General features: G+C 38.5%; 2 protein-coding genes across 6 annotated transcripts; one reads left to right on the top strand and one right to left on the bottom strand.

Annotated features, from left to right (window-relative positions):
- The first annotated feature begins 935 nt into the window (after positions 1–935).
- On the top strand, positions 936–8,735 carry LOC131325175 (phosphatidylinositol/phosphatidylcholine transfer protein SFH3-like). 4 transcript variants are annotated; one of them, XM_058357275.1, is made up of 15 exons: positions 1,030–1,182; positions 2,503–2,647; positions 3,322–3,583; positions 4,201–4,300; positions 4,394–4,660; positions 4,957–5,034; positions 5,109–5,210; positions 5,294–5,343; positions 5,568–5,667; positions 5,779–5,874; positions 6,011–6,127; positions 7,001–7,103; positions 7,796–8,190; positions 8,482–8,573; positions 8,642–8,735. In XM_058357275.1, exons 2-14 carry the CDS (start codon positions 2,599–2,601, stop codon positions 8,566–8,568), a joined length of 1,806 nt encoding a protein of 601 aa, XP_058213258.1. In that variant the 5' UTR covers positions 1,030–1,182; positions 2,503–2,598; the 3' UTR covers positions 8,569–8,573; positions 8,642–8,735. The 4 variants fall into 4 exon arrangements, with proteins under 4 accessions (XP_058213257.1, XP_058213261.1, XP_058213258.1 ...); XM_058357274.1 differs by having other exon boundaries at positions 936–1,182; positions 8,482–8,735; XM_058357278.1 differs by having other exon boundaries at positions 1,029–1,182; positions 7,808–8,190; positions 8,482–8,735.
- Positions 8,736–8,886: 151 nt separating this feature from the next.
- On the bottom strand, positions 8,887–15,735 carry LOC131325174 (phosphatidylinositol/phosphatidylcholine transfer protein SFH8-like). 2 transcript variants are annotated; one of them, XM_058357273.1, is made up of 15 exons: positions 15,402–15,735; positions 15,198–15,294; positions 13,358–13,664; positions 13,081–13,180; positions 12,710–12,976; positions 12,558–12,635; positions 12,342–12,443; positions 12,186–12,235; positions 11,955–12,054; positions 11,706–11,801; positions 11,484–11,597; positions 11,208–11,337; positions 10,121–10,527; positions 9,560–9,634; positions 8,887–9,149 (listed from the first exon to the last, which is right to left on the bottom strand). In XM_058357273.1, the coding sequence occupies exons 2-15, from the start codon at positions 15,229–15,231 to the stop codon at positions 9,126–9,128; spliced, it is 1,884 nt and encodes a 627-aa protein (XP_058213256.1). In that variant the 5' UTR covers positions 15,232–15,294; positions 15,402–15,735; the 3' UTR covers positions 8,887–9,125. The 2 variants fall into 2 exon arrangements, with proteins under 2 accessions (XP_058213256.1, XP_058213255.1); XM_058357272.1 differs by having other exon boundaries at positions 11,484–11,600; positions 15,402–15,621.
- Between the last annotated feature and the right edge of the window lie 729 nt (positions 15,736–16,464).

Raw genomic sequence — 16,464 nt, 5'->3', positions numbered from 1 at the left:
TAATGTTTCTACGTTTTTATCAGAAAAAATCACAATCTAAAGTTTCTGCGTAATATAAAAAGTGCATGTATAGAATGTTAATATTAATTATAATTCCACTCCAAATCTCTATTTTTAACAAAGCATAAACATTACTCCTTTTTTCATATCAGAAAATGTAATCATAAAATTTTAACTTTCTACGGAACATATCATGTGGTGTGTCATTTTTTTGGATGGGAAAATGTACGGAATAGTTTTTCCTAGGAATGTGAGGTTAAAGAGACGTTAGAGGAGTCGGTTAGAGTTTCAGTTGGCTAATATTCTCCATCTGGTTCAAAATGTTTTTTCGGTTCGTAAAATGAGTAAAAATAATACAACATTCGTAAGGAAAATTCAAAATAATACGTATTTAACAGGTATCAATGAGTTCTAGTATTAATTTATGTAATTTGTTTTGAATTTTAGGTTGATAAAAATGTATTATTTTCAACTTTTCATTTTGCGAATCGGGTAAATTTAATGGGATGGAGGAGTAGTATTACAGGTATACGTGCACAAATTCAACATATGTGTTCAGATGGTCCGATGCATAGATGTCACTTAGTACATGCAGAACTCGCATGTATTGAACGACTCTGGACACTTTTGTGTCTGAATCTGTAAGCATTTATATATGTTTGTAATATTTTTTTCATTAAGAAATTGAACCAACGAGGAGCTGGTTTAGTGGTAACAACTCAAGACAAAGTACAAGTTTGAGTTTTCGTAAGCTCTCATTGGAGCTAACATACTCCTAATACTACCGAAATGTGATGAGACGTATGTTATCGGATCCCTCCAGTAATGTAGGGTGTGACGGGACAATATTATTGGCGGATGCGACAACCAACGCTTCCATTTTAAGCGCTCACACAAAAATAAAGAGAGAGAAATTGAACGGAGTGGCTTGCCTTTCGCGCTCTCTCCCTCTGGCCTCCTCAAACCATTTCTCTCTCTCTCTCTCTCTCTCTCTCTCTCTCTCTCTCTCTCTCTAAACCATTGTATATGTATATTTTTTTCTCCCTGTATCTATATTTGGCACTGGATTGTTTTGCTGTATCTACGCAGAGATGCATGGGGGGCCGCAAATTCAGTGGGGAATCCGGTCATAAAAACGTCTCCCTCTCTGATTCTTTCTCCTAGTCCGACATTTTGTCTCTGGTAATCTCTCTCTCTCTCTCTCTCTCTCTCTCTCTCTCTCTCTCTCTCTCTCTCTCTCTCCCTCTAGGCCATTCAGGAATCACATTTTCATTCACCAGTGTAAAATTCTCATCTCCATCCTTACTTTTGTTGAATAATTTTGATTCGAACTCGTACTTGTTTGGGTGTATCTAGCTGTTTGTGGAAATGTTTTAAATCCTGGTAATTACCATTGTTTTTGCTGTTGCTATGTTAGTATTCAACGTCTTGAAGGAATTATTTGTTCGTTTAAGTTATTTTTTGTCGTCGTCGCGGCGGTAGTATTGTTGTTTTCTCTTTTGCCTTATTGTTGTTGAACCTCAATCTCCATTTGAAAGTTCGGATTTCCATAGAATGAAGAAATTAGGAAAGATTATTGTCCTTGGAGATGGAGATGTGGCTGTGAGGTTGCAATTTTTCGATTACTTTTGTCAAATGTTTTTATAAAGATGTTGTTTACTTGAAAATAAAACGGAGACAACGGATTATGCAGCTGATCCCAATTGGTTGGGACTTAAGCCTCGATTTGGTTTGGTACAGACATTCTCCTTGTTTTCAAATGTTTTTTAATTTTCGGGGCTAGAAATTGTGAACATCTTTTTTTTTGGTCAAATATTTTTATAAAGATGTTGTTTACTTGAAAATAAAACGGCAACAACGGATTAAAGCAGCCGACCCCAGTTGGTTGGGACTTAGGGCTTGGTTTGGTTTGGTACAGACAATCTCCTTGTTTTCATCTCTTTTTAGATTTTGGAAAATTCTAAAATCAGCCCACAATAGTGAGTGTGAATGTGTATTAAATGGTATAAAAGTATACAGAAATACATGTTTTTCTCGTTTTCTAGTGTGTTTATCGTCAGCCCAGTGGGCTGACAATAGCAAGACCGTAAAATTTTTGAGGTTAGAAATTGTGAACATTTTTTTTTTCAAAAATGATTATTTTCCAAAATTTTCTAGAAACTAACTCTTGGAAATCGTCAACCAAATTGTTTCGAAGAACGTTCTGAGATATTGATTTCGGAAACTGCAACCAGCCATTTCGATCTGATCAAAATTTTTGCATTGTTTTCTAGCCTTTAACATATGGTTCTTATAGCATTTAATTCTCCCTTGATCTGGGATGAATCATATTCTGTATACTCAATAATTATGGATTCGTAGTTTTATGCGAGTACTATACACGTATATTCGTTTAAATTTATTGACTAGCTTCATGCGGTTAGCATTTTTAAGTTAACTTAGCATTAGCATTGTTGTTCCTTGCTTGAAGATATCCCTCACTAAACTTTTGTCTACTGAAAGATGTCGGCAAGAGCTTAAGCTTTGGTGTTGTGGTATGATCGATTGATCCTCTCGCACATTTGCCGTCTCACGTGAGCTAGGTTGCAAACTACAAGCATGAGTGCTGACACTATGTCTGGACCCCTCGAGCGACCCATCAAGCCAGGTAATTTCTATCCAATTGTCTTTTCGTGTTTTGAAGACCTGTAACTGTAGTTCGTACCAAAGATTCGTTGGAGCTTTTGGCATATCCTTGACAATTATGTTCAGATGTGAACAAAAGTGCAAAACTACCATTAAGCTGCTTGTATTTCGATAATGTCTTCAGACTATTTTTGTTTGAAGAAAAAGCCAAATAAAGCAAGTAATTCACATATTTCGTCTGTTACTGCACGACAGGCATCATTTTTAGTGCGAGTGTTAAAGTTAAATGACGGGAACCAGGACAGGTGAAGAAGAGCAACGAACACATGAGATGACGAAAATATCATTTTCAAAAGCATCTCTTGCTATCATTTCTCAGGGAAGCGACAAACTATAGAATATTGACACGAAAGAAGCACTAAAAAGTCGTAGTCGTGAAAAAGATACATTGGTAGGGTAGATGATTAAAAAGATTTGTTGGTTCCTTGATTGCTTTCAATTATTGGGTTTAGTTGAAATGGTTAGGGTTGAGATCACCTTGATCTATACCAAATCCTATTTCTTAAGAATGGTGCACGTATATAGCTTTTGCTTTTGATGTTTTGAGTAAGCAGCACCAACAACTACTTGAATGTTCATTGTGTTTATTTGTTGTGTTTTGTTTAAGCGTCCTCTCTTCACATGATTTGATCACAGGTCTCGAAAGATCTGACATGGAAAACTCTGAGGATGAGAAGAAGACAAGGCTTGGGTCTCTCAAGAAGAAGGCAATTCATGCCTCGACAATGTTCAGGAATTCTCTGACAAAGAAGGGCAGGAGAAACAGCAGAGTTATGTCTGCTGCATTTGAAGACGAGCATGATGCAGAGGAACTTAAGGCAGTGGACGCATTTCGCCAAGCTCTTGTCCTCGAAGAATTGCTACCTGCTAAATATGATGATTATCACATGATGCTAAGGTTTCTTTCTTTTCTTTTGCTACATTGTCCATGGTCAATTGCATGAGCAGTTATTCCAAGTTTATAATTATCCATGGCTTGAAAATCAAATACTCTTTTGTATTTGACAGAATCGCAATAAGTTTCAACTGTGCTCCCACCTGCTCTTCAAATTCAAAATGGTGGATTGTTACACAGTTTGTAGTGGATGAAAGTGAATGGTTTCTAGCTCGTCTGTGGTTTTTATTTTGATTGAGGAATACAATACTATTAGCTTGTCGTCATCTTATGAGACTTGTCAAGTAAAAGAACTCAAGCCAAGTATGTTGCTTTGGGTTGTTCTTTGTCCTTTTAGAACATAGTCCAGTCTAGGAAGCCTTGTTTCACCTCCCCCCTCATCCTCTGCTCCCATCATTTTACTTCACCATTCTCCTTTTGCTGGTAGTTCTTGTGCATAACCTCTTTCTGAAACTTATGGCAACTATTTTGATAGGAAAGATTTGTAAAAATTTTTTTTGGATGTGATCGCAAAAACCCGCAATGCTTTATGCCTTCGGTCAATTTTGTGCTCCCTGGCTTAATTACTTTTGCATGCATCAGGATGAATGATGAGGCTGTAATCTTGTTTTGGTGATCAGATTTTTGAAGGCGAGGAAATTTGATCTTGAGCAAGCAAAGGAAATGTGGGCTGATATGATCAAGTGGAGAAAGGATTTCGGTGCTGACACTCTCATGGAGGTATTTCCAGGGAAAAAACTGACTATTACTGGATTTAAATTAACTACTACTCTGTCTGATCTCTGATTTTTACCTGTCCGCTTTTTTGCTTAGGATTTTGAGTTCAAGGAAAGAGATCAGGTCCTTGAACACTACCCGCAGGGACATCATGGGGTTGATAAGGATGGGCGACCTGTTTATATTGAAAGACTTGGCAAAGTTGATCCAACCAAGCTTTTGCAAGCCACGACAATGGACCGCTACTTGAAGTACCACGTCCAAGAGTTTGAGAGGACCTTTGTTGTCAAGTTCCCAGCCTGTTCGATTGCAGCAAAGAAGCACATCGATCAGAGCACTACTATCCTGGATGTTCAAGGAGTGGTAGGTGACGATTCTTAAAAAATGCCTTGAATAAAAAACCAATTGCCTGTATTTCAAAGCAATTGGCCTTCAAATGAACCATGATTTATACCACCCCCACCTTATACCTTCAAAGTGGTGGCCTTTTATGCTCAATGTGTATCAGATTCGAAAAGTGTCGACAACTAAAGTCTTGGTGCATGTCTCTATGTGCTATTATTAAGAATCTTTTTCCATAGAAAAATCAAGTTGGCAGATTAAATAACATTTACAGTAAAAAAATTCTTGACCCTGACTTGCACTTATCAATGCCTCAGGGACTGAAACATTTCAGCAAAGCTGCAAGGGAGCTTATTCAGAGCATTCAAAAGATTGACGGCGGCAATTACCCTGAGGTCCTCACCTTGACTTGTATTTGATGTTACTTTAACTTTTTGAGTTCTAAAATAAACAATCGTTTTCTTTGTAGACACTGTGCCGTATGTATATTATTAATGCGGGTTCTGGATTTAGGCTGTTATGGAACACCGTGAAAACGTTCCTGGACCCCAAGACTACTGAAAAGATTCAAGTAAGCTATTTACATTATCTCAGAAAAGAGATGATTTTTGTTGAGGGGTTTGTCTTAGCTCATTAATGGTTTCCTTGTAACAGGTTTTGGGCAACAAATATCAGAGCAAGTTGCTTGAAGTCATTGATGCTCGGTGACTTATTTTTTCTTTGACCTGACATAGCCTTTTTTTTCCCATAAACTTGCCAATATAACTTTGAGTTCTTACTGTATATGATTGCAACATTACGGTCAGTGAGATTCCTGAGTAACGTTTTCTGCTATTCTTAACACATAACATAACATTGCATGGGTTGGCTGTTAAACACATTAGTGTTGGTCCTTACCTCACCTTTTTTCTACCATGATCTGTATCAGTGAGCTACCAGACTTTCTGGGCGGTACATGCACTTGTGCAGACAAAGGTGGATGTATGCGTGCGGATAAGGGCCCATGGAATGATCCTGACATATTGAAGGTGCTGCATACCCATTTTTCTGTTGTAATTTCCTTTCTTGAAGTCTGCATTTCATGTTTAAGCATTTTTGCAGAAGATTCCATAGCTTAATCGTTAATTTGTTTGTGCTAGATGATTCACAATGGTGAAGCCAAATGTTCAGCAAAAACTTTGATTTCGTCCATTGATGAGAAGACAATTACTGAGGATGAGAGTGCAAATCCTAAGGTACCTAGTCTTAATCTAGATATTCATCTGTTGATTCCTTCGGTTGATTTTAATCTGCTGTTTAATTTCCTGATTGATCATTTGTCTTTGAAGTTACCGAACTGTAGTAAGACTGACGAACTTTCTCAATTCTTAGGGTGGGAAGAAGTGTGACTCTTTTAACTCAGGAGCAGTTTTGGGCATGGATGATAAATGCTCTCGCGGGTATCAAAGAGAGTATGTACATCCACAACTCTATCCTGTTCGTGAAGAAGTAAGTTGTTGGCGCTCTTTTCACATTTGAATGGTACTGTGTAATTTCTTAATAGGATTTGGTGTGAGCCTATTGGCATGAAGCAGCTAGTAACTTGTTCCTAATAGTCTAATATAACACATTATTGTTAGACGAATGCTAAGACTACAAGAAGTCTCTAAAGAATGTTAATTCCAAATTGCCTTACACGGTCATTGTGTGTTAGAACATTTTATCAATTTTGAAAAGTCTTGTGAGGTCTTGTAGGCTTGAATTTTAGGGAACTATAGCACTTCATTTTGTTGACACACGTACTAAAATAGGAACGTTTGAAATGGATGTGACCATTCAGTGGTGTTACATGACAAGATACAACATGAAATGAATCCAGTAGAGGGAAGTTAGACGTGGCACCAATACGGGAAAGTGAAAGAAAGTAATTTGAGATGGTATGACCATGTAGGGATGTAGACTTGCTAATGTCCTTGTCAGGATTTGAGTGAATTGATCTGTGTTGAGAGGGTGAAGAACAGAGGAAAATTTAGGACACAGGTTGAGGCCATAACAAAGAACATGATTGCTTAAACTTAAAGGATGACATGGCTTTTGAGCTAACTGGAGCAAACAAATCTTTTTGGCCAACCTAGAGAGAGAGAGAGATCAGAAGATTAAGAGAGTGAGATCAGGCAACTTATATTAAGATAGATACACATATACCCGACATTAAGGAATCTGGATCGTATCATGGAGCACCATTTCTTTTAGATAGAAAGGTGTTCTGACTCGATGTTCAAGCCTTGGCTTTTTAGTCATATTATTTCCTTGAATTCCTTCTCTCTGTTATTTTTCGAATGATAAATCTCTGATTGAAAATAGTTGAATTGTTCTCTACAGGCCACTGGCCACGAGCATGATTACTTTGCCCCAATGGTTGATAAGGGTGTTGATGAAACTTTTTGCAAAGCTTTACAAAGTGACAAATTTGCCCCTTCTAAAGGTAACACTGTAACATAATGTGCTCCAAACTGTGCTAATTATACTCTCTCTCTCTCTCTCTCTCTCTCTCTCTCTCTCTCATGATTTTGGTGTCCTGATCTCTGTAATTTGATCCTTTGGATCTACTATTTAATGCTAATTATAAATGTATTTACTTCTAAAAGGTTGGTGAAATAGATACTTATTTGATTTTGTAATGGTTTACTCATCTAAAGATATCTTTTTGTTGACATTTCAAATAACTTGACTATTCCTTTGTTGACTTTTGTAATTACCTGACATTAAATTAGGCGTAATTCTTTGTGATATTTCTGTTATTTTGGTATTTTTCTACGGGCTTTAACTACAGCTTCAGCTCTATTATTGGTCTGAGCAATACACGACTTATTTGACATGAACAATTAATCAAAGAAGCCTTTAGGCTTTCTTCAGCGTATTCCATATTTACCGCGTCAATTGCCAATTCTTGATCGTTTAGATGACTCACGGAAATTCCGATTATTATCTAGATTTACATATTCCCTCTCTTTTTTTCCCTCCTTTCAAACGAATTGAAACGATTGAAGTTTTTCAATTTGGAATCATGTTGGCGTAATTCCTTTTAGTTTGTCTCTTCTCTCTTTTCCTAAGCTTGTTGTCCAGTGTAGGATAATAACCGGTTTTTTCCTTCTTTTTTTTCCATTGAAATCATAGACTGTTTCACAGTGCATGAAGCTAGCAAGCCTTCTCAAGGAATAAGCAACCAGATTTTCACCGGGGTCATGACCCTTGCAATGGGCTTCGTGACCATGGTCCGCTTGACTCGCAACATGCCAAGAAAGCTAACCAATGCCACCCTCTATTCTAGTTCCATGTTTGGCGACGTTGATCCCATGATGAAACCCCAGGCCCAGCCTTACCAGTTACCGGCACCCGCCATCTCCACTGCCGACTATTTTTCAATCTTGAAGCGCATGAGCGAACTAGAGGAGAAGGTGATTGTTCTCAGCAACAAGCCTGCAGTTATGCCTCCCGAGAAAGAGGAAATGCTCAATGCTGCTCTAAGTCGTGTTGATGCGTTGGAGCAACAGCTTTCGGCAACCAAGAAGGTATTGATCTATTTTTCTTGGAGTTCTATGTGGTGATTTTAGGTAGCTAACAAATTGGTTATAATAAATAGCATTGCTGAGACAAATAGAGAAAGTTTAAAATGGACTTCTAGATAATTCGAAGCAGATTATGTTTCGCGATTGAAATTCTCATTTAACCTGAGTTTTATAAAGTTAATGAGGTGTGAGATCTGCCTCAGGTAGTTGGCATATGCAACAAAATGCTACTGGATTAACTAAATCCTAGAATTATAGTTTACTTAAATGTTAATTCTTGTTTTTCTTGTCCAGGTTCTTGAGGATGCTCTTGTTCAACAAGGCGAACTAGTGGCCTACATTGAGAAGAAGAAGAAGAAAAAGAATTTTTTCGGTTTCTGATTGGACACTCTGTTCTGCTTCCAAGATAATCGCGCTGCAGATGCTATATTGTATGAGGATATATTCGTGTGTAATTGCGATATGATATATCGGAACTGGTGGCGCGAGTGATATTCAGCCCCAATGTATACTTTGCTGGATTTCTCAATTAACCTACTTGTATAGTATATAGCGTGCCATCCTTTGCAACAGTTGCATAATTTCACTAAATACAGTTTGGCATGGATTCATACGTGATGTTTTGGTCCGTAAAGGCAAGTCCCTGCATTAAAAAGCTCTATGGCCATAAACATTTCAGGGCATAATTTTGCCGGAAAATAATGAAACCAGAAGCATGTATATTCAGAATGCAAAAGGTTGAGTATAACCAACTCCGTGTACAAATTTTCACAGAGAATTGTATTTAGTCTTTCCACAGAGAGTCGTATTGCCCAATTATTAGGTTAACATGGTGTGTGTGTGGGTGGGTGTTTGAATGCAAGCATAGAAAAAACACTTTTAGAAACCAAAACATATATCCTCGCTGCATAGCATCTCTCCTTCACAGGCAACATCTCTCACCAGCAAAAATGCTTTTTTTTCTGCATCAAGAAAGACACATCAGCCCTGAACCTCATACAAGAATTTCAAATGGGGATCAAGATATTGGTATTGTTTCCGTTAGCTAGGAAAATGAAATGTTCCGAAGAGGGATTATTTCCATGGGGTGTCCAAACAATTCAATGGTTCAAATTTCGACATGCTTCGGGGTGTTTTAGTTTCGTTGGGAACATTGCAATAGAAGGGTCACACTAAGGCTTCGTCTGGTCTCCTAGGAGACATAAACATTTTGACGGTTTCACCTGAAACAAAACAATTTTTTTTATTCCTTCCTTTCAAATGGAAAAGAAGAATGAATCTTTCTTTCATTTTGAAATGGGAGGAGTTCTTTCGGTCTATGGTAATAGTCCGTTTTGTCTCCAATTTAAGAAGAAAGTTTGTGTAAACTCACCCGAAGCTTCGCTTCTGCTTGACTGTCTATGTAAGCAAGCAGATCGTCCTGCCTCATTAAAGCCTCATGCAGAGCCTGCTTGAGAAAACCATAACTATAATCAACTCAAGCATCATTTGAAAGATGAAGGGTACAAAGATAAGAGGCGCAATGATACAGCAAGTAGAAGGCAAGAAATGCCATTGCAAAGCCTGTATTGTTTTCAGTAATATGGTCTCACGATCAAAAAGTGAACTATCCATGAACCTTCCAATGAGCCGCAACCAGCAGTTCAGAGCATTACAAAAGAAGGCAGACAACTTATTTTCCATGTATTGTAACTTACAAAAACTTTTTTCTTTACTTGATTTGACTCCCATTTAACATGGAACTTATGTTTACGGAATATCGTGTCAATCAGAAATTTGAACCAACAAGAGCCACATTAATTTTTCATGCAAGCCCTCTCATCGCCTAACCTGCCCATTCTGATGCACCAGATATATGGATACCCAACTACTACCCCATGGATAAATCACACCATTTATACATGTACTAAATTCTAAACTATAGTGGTTATACCTTTTTCGTAGCAATTAACTCCGCTTCCAGGGCATCCACGCGGTAAACAGCAGCATTCAGCAGCTCCTCTTTCTCATAAGGCATCTTAGACGGCTTCGCTTGAAGAGTGTCAACTTTTTCTTCAAGATCCCCCAGTTTTCTCAGAACAGAGGAGAGCAGTTCGGCATGTGCAAATCCTGGAATTGGTGAAGGCGGGCGGAACTCTTCTTTCGGTGCGGCATCTAGAGAGAGTTCGACAATATTTTGGTTGTGGTCAGAGGAAGTGTCTTTTGGAAGATTCTTGGTCAAATGGCTTGCTACTGTATGGAAAAGTGTGAAAAGGGTCATGAAGAAGGCCATGAACATTGCCAAAATCCGAGCCTGAAATCCTTCAGGTGGCTTTTGAGAATCAAGTAGTGGAAGTGTCCCTGCATTTGATATTTGGAAATCAATTCTCAGTTGTGCCATATCAATTCAAGATCAGTTTCAAGAAACAGCAGAAGCATCTTATTTTGAAGTTTGGGACTGCAGTCCTCGTATAAAATTCTCCGGCTGCAACTTTGGACATAAAAGCTCTAGTCTTTTCGCCACGTCCGATTTGATTTATTCGTCATGCAATTTTGAGATGTCCCAAAATGTTTGTCCACTTTGAAAAGTCAATAAATAAAACTTTCAAGTTTCCGAAAACCCGTTACAAATGATCTTCAAAAGGTGGTTGTAAAGGGGCGATGTGGAAATTCTACACCTTTAAATTGAATGTGAGTGCATTAACCGCACGTCTCCTTAAAAAGTTGGAACTTCCAAAATGGGATGGAGGGTGTATGCAACATGAAAGCTACTTTATAATCATTCCAAAGGACAAGAGTAAAGGGGGTCTCCAAGTGACTACAAAAATAAGGCAAAAACCACATGCATGATACATGTTGGGAAGGGGGCAGGATACGGGTGGCAGAGTTGGAACCTACTAGTTGTGGAAAATAAAACAAATAGAAAATATTTTATGGTGAATAACGAAATCAATCGGAAGTGGAGAATAAGTTTCAAGAGGATTCCGACAGGTATGGTAATTGGTAAGGAAAATAGAAAACAAAAAATTGAACTCGCTAACCTCTGGACGCACAAGGCTTTTGAGAGGATGCTTGCTTCCAACCTGCATCAACAGCCTTGTCAACCATGGGAACATATTCATCATACCCTGAAAAGCTACCAGCATAGCTTGCCTTCCCAAAAACCTTAGCCTGTATATTCATGGGGCTATCATATTAGCATAAATAAAACATTTTGACCAGAAAGATAAATTAAAGTTCACCAAAGACAGAAAAAAAGCTGGCTTTTAAGACTTCCCAAATGGAATAGTGACCGTGCAGGAAAGTCAAGAACTTACTTCTTCACGAACGGGAGTTAACCGAAAATGTGAATAATTCCTCGTTGCTTTCGGCGACGCAATATCTTCAGGTTCAGATCCAGACTCAGCAGTGGATGTGTCACCACTTTTAAACTGCTTCAAATAGGACAACAAAAGCAACAATGTATCAAATCTTAACTGAAAGCAGATACACTAAACCCGCTATGTCCAAGCAACTTCAAATAATGTAGCATGTCATACCATTGGGTAATTTGGCTTAGCATAAACCACCTTCCCCTCACTATTCAGAATTTTAACTACTTGTCTAGCACGCCGTGCTTCACCACTAACAACCATCTGCAAAAGGATGCCCACACAAGAAATTGTTTCAGCAAAAACCAAAAGAGGTGCAATCTGTGAACGAAAAACCTAAAGTAAGGCGGATATTTCCCCATAAAAAAAAGGAAAAAACAAAACAAAAGGTTTTACATCCCAAGGAATGCACTGGACCTTCAAGATCTCTGGGTTTTTCCAAGGCCCTTTATCAGAATGAAGACAACCACCTTGATCAGCACACGTACAGGTACCCCCCATGAAATCAGGCAACTCACTGCGAAGGTCCACAATCATCAATACGTTTTGTGAAATGAAAAAAGGGAAAACTATACAGACGGTTAGAAGACAATGTCAGAGTATGAGATAGCAAAAAAAAACATGTCAAACTAGTAAAACAATCCCTACCTGGCATCAATAACCTCAAGCAACTTGTTCTGGTACTTGCATCCAAGAACCTAAGTAGAGATTCCAACCAAAATGTAAACGATACCAGAAATTTAAATGGCTGTATGGTAACTAAGAAAGTGTGTAAACAATGGAAGGATGAAAGTATTCGCATACGTGAATTTTGGAAGTTGTTCTGGGATCTAGAAAAGACTTTACAGAATTCCACAACAGCCTAAAACCAGGACCAGCATTGATGATAAACATTTGGTGGAGTGTCTGCAGCAATTAAGAGGATCAAAATCAAAAGTTCCAACTTAAATTAAGGGCAGTAGTCAATTCCTGTATTTCAGTAGGATTTTAGTATTTTTCAAGGAAGAGAAAAGAGATTACTTCAGGATAATTGTCGCCATCAATCTTCTGAAGTCGCGTTATAAGATCACGTGCACTCTTGGTGAAGTTTTTCAAACCCTGACAGCAAACAAGTATATTTAGATTCCACCCAGTACTTTCCAACTGAGAAAAACACAAGGGGCCGGACATACCACGCCTTGAACATCCAAGATTGTTGTGTTTGAATCTATGTGCCTTTTTGCAGCTACGGTACAAGCTGGAAACTTAACAGCAAAGAGTTTCTCAAACTCCCTGACATGGTATTTAATATACCGGTCCATTGTGGTAACTTGCATAAGTTTGTTGGGATCAACTTTTCCCAATCTTTCAATATAGACAGGTCGCCCATCCTTATCCACACCATGATTACCATGTGGATAGTACTTCAAAACTTCATTCAACTCTTCATATTCAAAGTCCTGATGAAAAGATAAACAATGTAAAAGCTTATAAACTTGAAGCGAGGATACTAGAACACTATCAGGAGCCACACAACCACCTCAACAATGTTCAAAGTAATTACCTCCATAATAGTGTCAGTACCAAAGTCTTTCCTCCAATGAATCATATCAGCCCACATGTGCTTTGCCTTTTCAATATCAAACTTCCTTGCTTTCAAGAACCTGCAATTTTTATCCGTTATTAAACAAAGTTAATCATAGACAAAACTATCTGATTTGCAGGTCAAATTTTCCAGTGACCTAAGCTGAATTGGTGTAAAAAGGAAAACCCAGAACATATGGCTCTAACTTAAAAAAGAAAGTAGTAGAGAAAGAGAAGAAAGATTACGGATGGAGTACCTTAACATCATATGATAGTCATCATGTTTTCCAGGTAGCAATTCATCCAATATTAATGTTTGCCTAAATTCATCAACAGCCTGTAGCTCATCAGAGTCCCGAATATCCTCTATTGAAACAGAGCTAACCCTTCTACCATCACTTTTTCGTCTACCGTTCTTTTTCTTGAGAGAATGTTTGAACTTTGTTGAAGCATTGATTGCTTTCTTTTTCAGTGTACCGATTCTCGTCTTTCTTTCATCCTCTGAGTTTTCAAAATCAGATTTTCTTTCTCTTCTTTCATCATTAGCAGAGGACCCCTCAAAGCCTGACACATAGAGAAAATTAATTCAGATACCACTACAAAAAACCTCACTAGCATCAAATTTTCTCGAATAGCACACTGTTCTCCAACTATTTTTTGAAAGACATAGACCCAGTTGTATGTACTGCACTGCATGTATTGTTGACACCAACTTGTATGTCACCATAGCGTCAAGCCCATTACGTTCACATTGCACATAGACCCAGTTTCCTTACCATCACATAAAAATGACCCCAAAACAAGGCAAAGTAACGGATAGGAACAGTATAAATTGTGCACCTGACCATAGCATTACTGTTACCCCAAACTCTTAAATCTCATATCATACGATAACTGACCAACAGCACAAAACATATCATATGTGTAAAAAACACGGTAAGTGTGGTTCCAACAGCATTGACCAGCTAAAAAATCCAAGAGAAAAAACACTAGGCTCTGATTTCAAGAAACAAAGCTTTATAATTCCTACAGAAATAAATCCTCTCACAAAGAAACAACTGTAATTTACAGCCTAAGTTGTCATGTCCTAAGAAAACTGACCAAACCCACAAAAAGACACACCATAAGAATGTCCGAAACACAGTAATTGTGGTTCCCACAGCATCGACCCGCTGAAAGGAATCCAAAACGATACCCTAAGCTCTGGCGGCAAGCATAAAGCTTTATAATTCCTAAGAAATAACTCCTCTAACAAGGATGTTGATTTTGGCACTCCACTTTTGTATGCAAGCGCTCCACTTTTAACGTGAAATTACTAGTAACTTCATGCACAAAATGGAGCGCCTGCAGACAAAAGTGGAGCGCCAAAATCAATTTCCCTTTGACAAACAAAAAACTTGAAGAAAACTGATCAGTTGACTTCAATCTTCAAAATTTCTTCTAGCTACAAACCAAACATCGGTAAATGTTCTTGAAGATTTACTGAGAGAGCTAATAGAGAGCATGAATAACCAAATCAAACAATAATCCAAAGTTCAAAAACATAAATCCAACATCTCAAACAAAAACCCTAAACAACCAATCTAAAGAATCAAGCTCAACAACAATAATAAGAACAACCCCAAGAGGTTGGTTCAAGGCCCGGGACTTAGGGTTTGCAGGTCTCAGGTTCAAAACATCCATACTGGACTTCAACCGGCTTAATTGGGCCCCGCTAGTAGACGGTGAATTGGTCCCAATATTACTCAAGGGTCCCAAGACTAGTAGAGATTACTCGAGGTGCAGGCACCGGAGTTATCAAAATGAAAACAAGAACCAAGAACAACCCCAAGAGGAAAAATGAAAACAAGAACCAAGAACAACCCCATGTATTCCTCTTGATGTCTCAGATTCAAAACCTCCATGCCGGACTTCAACCAGCTTTAATTGGGCCCCGCTAGTAGATGGTGGATTGGTCCCAAGATTACTGGGGTCCCAAAATTAGTCGTATTCAAGATCAGCAATATGTTGACCCGGACAACTTGAGTTATCAAAATAAAAACAAGAACAAGAACACACCAAAAGGAACAATATCAGAGAAGAGAGAGAAGAACTCACAAGGCCTCGCAAAGCGATCCAGCGGACCAGACATAGCAGCTGATGCCTCTCGATTCAACAGCTCCCTCAGATCTCGACGATCGTTCGTAATCTAACACTACAAAAACGACATTACGATCAAATTTCACGAGGAGATAGGAATCGAAGAAACCCAATAAGACATAAAGTCAGCTATAGAATTTTCTGAATAAAAAGGCTGCGTACATGGAATCTGGTCGGTCGGGAATCACGAGGCGGATGATCCAGCGGCGTTGAATGCGTCGATGGTTGATTGCAAGCAACGAAGTGGAGTGTAAAAAGGACTGCAACGGTGTTTCAGAGGTTGCGCAGTAATTGGTCGAACGAATGCTGTGTGCTTGCGATGGGGGACGGCGATGGGGGAGAGAGAGAGAGAGAGGGAGGGAGGAAGAAAGGGGTGTTTTGATTAGTGGGCTGTGGTGTGGGGTCGAGTGTCAGTAAATAGGTGTGGGGTGACACGTGGCAGCAGAAACCAAACGGTCGGGGGGATATTATTCACTGCCTGTGCACCGCCGCATAATAACCCGGGCAACCTTTTGGCCACACAATTATCCATGCGGGACACAGAGCGAGTCCCGTATATCTGTCAATTTCCGATCAGTGCTCTGGCAGTTGGTGGCCTTAGCATTTTCGTTTATCCAGCTCCGTTCTCCCTAATTTTTCAGTTATTTGTATTTATTGTAATTATATTTTTAACTTTATATATAAATTTTCTACCTAGTAATTGGTTTCGACAGGAGACTTCAAGAAAGGTAAAAGAAAAATTAGGACCGAAATTAGAAAATTTTATATAAAATGATACTGAATAAAAAATACCAATTGTGTGGGTTTTTTTTGTCTTTAGTTAACTCTTTTTTTTCATCCTCTCATTTAATGATTAGTTTAAAAAAATATGACGCTAATCTAACAAATATGAGCAAAATTTTGAGAAAAAATAGAGCCAAAGTGTGTAGACCTCCGTTAGTGTGTCATGAAAAACGAGCCTGAAAAATCATGTTACGGTGTCCCGATGACATTGAATAATTGTAATAATCTCTCAACCGCGGGGATGTCTCGTAGAAAGGAAATGCTTGGGGTTCAATGCCAAAGGTGGTTGTGATTGAGAAATGATTAGGTCACAACCGGTAGGGTGTAAATTGGGCTGGGTTTTGGGTGGGGTGGGCCGCCTTCAGGTTTGACTCCATTTTTTTACTTCAAATTAAACTTTTGGGTTATTGACTATTCCATTATACTAGGAATAAAAGGGAGA

Source organism: Rhododendron vialii, chromosome 5a, assembly GCF_030253575.1.
Source record: "Rhododendron vialii isolate Sample 1 chromosome 5a, ASM3025357v1".
NCBI classification, from domain to species: Eukaryota; Viridiplantae; Streptophyta; class Magnoliopsida; order Ericales; family Ericaceae; genus Rhododendron; species Rhododendron vialii.
The sequence above is the reverse complement of the archived record's forward strand: the minus strand, read 5'-3'. Positions and strand labels throughout refer to the sequence as shown.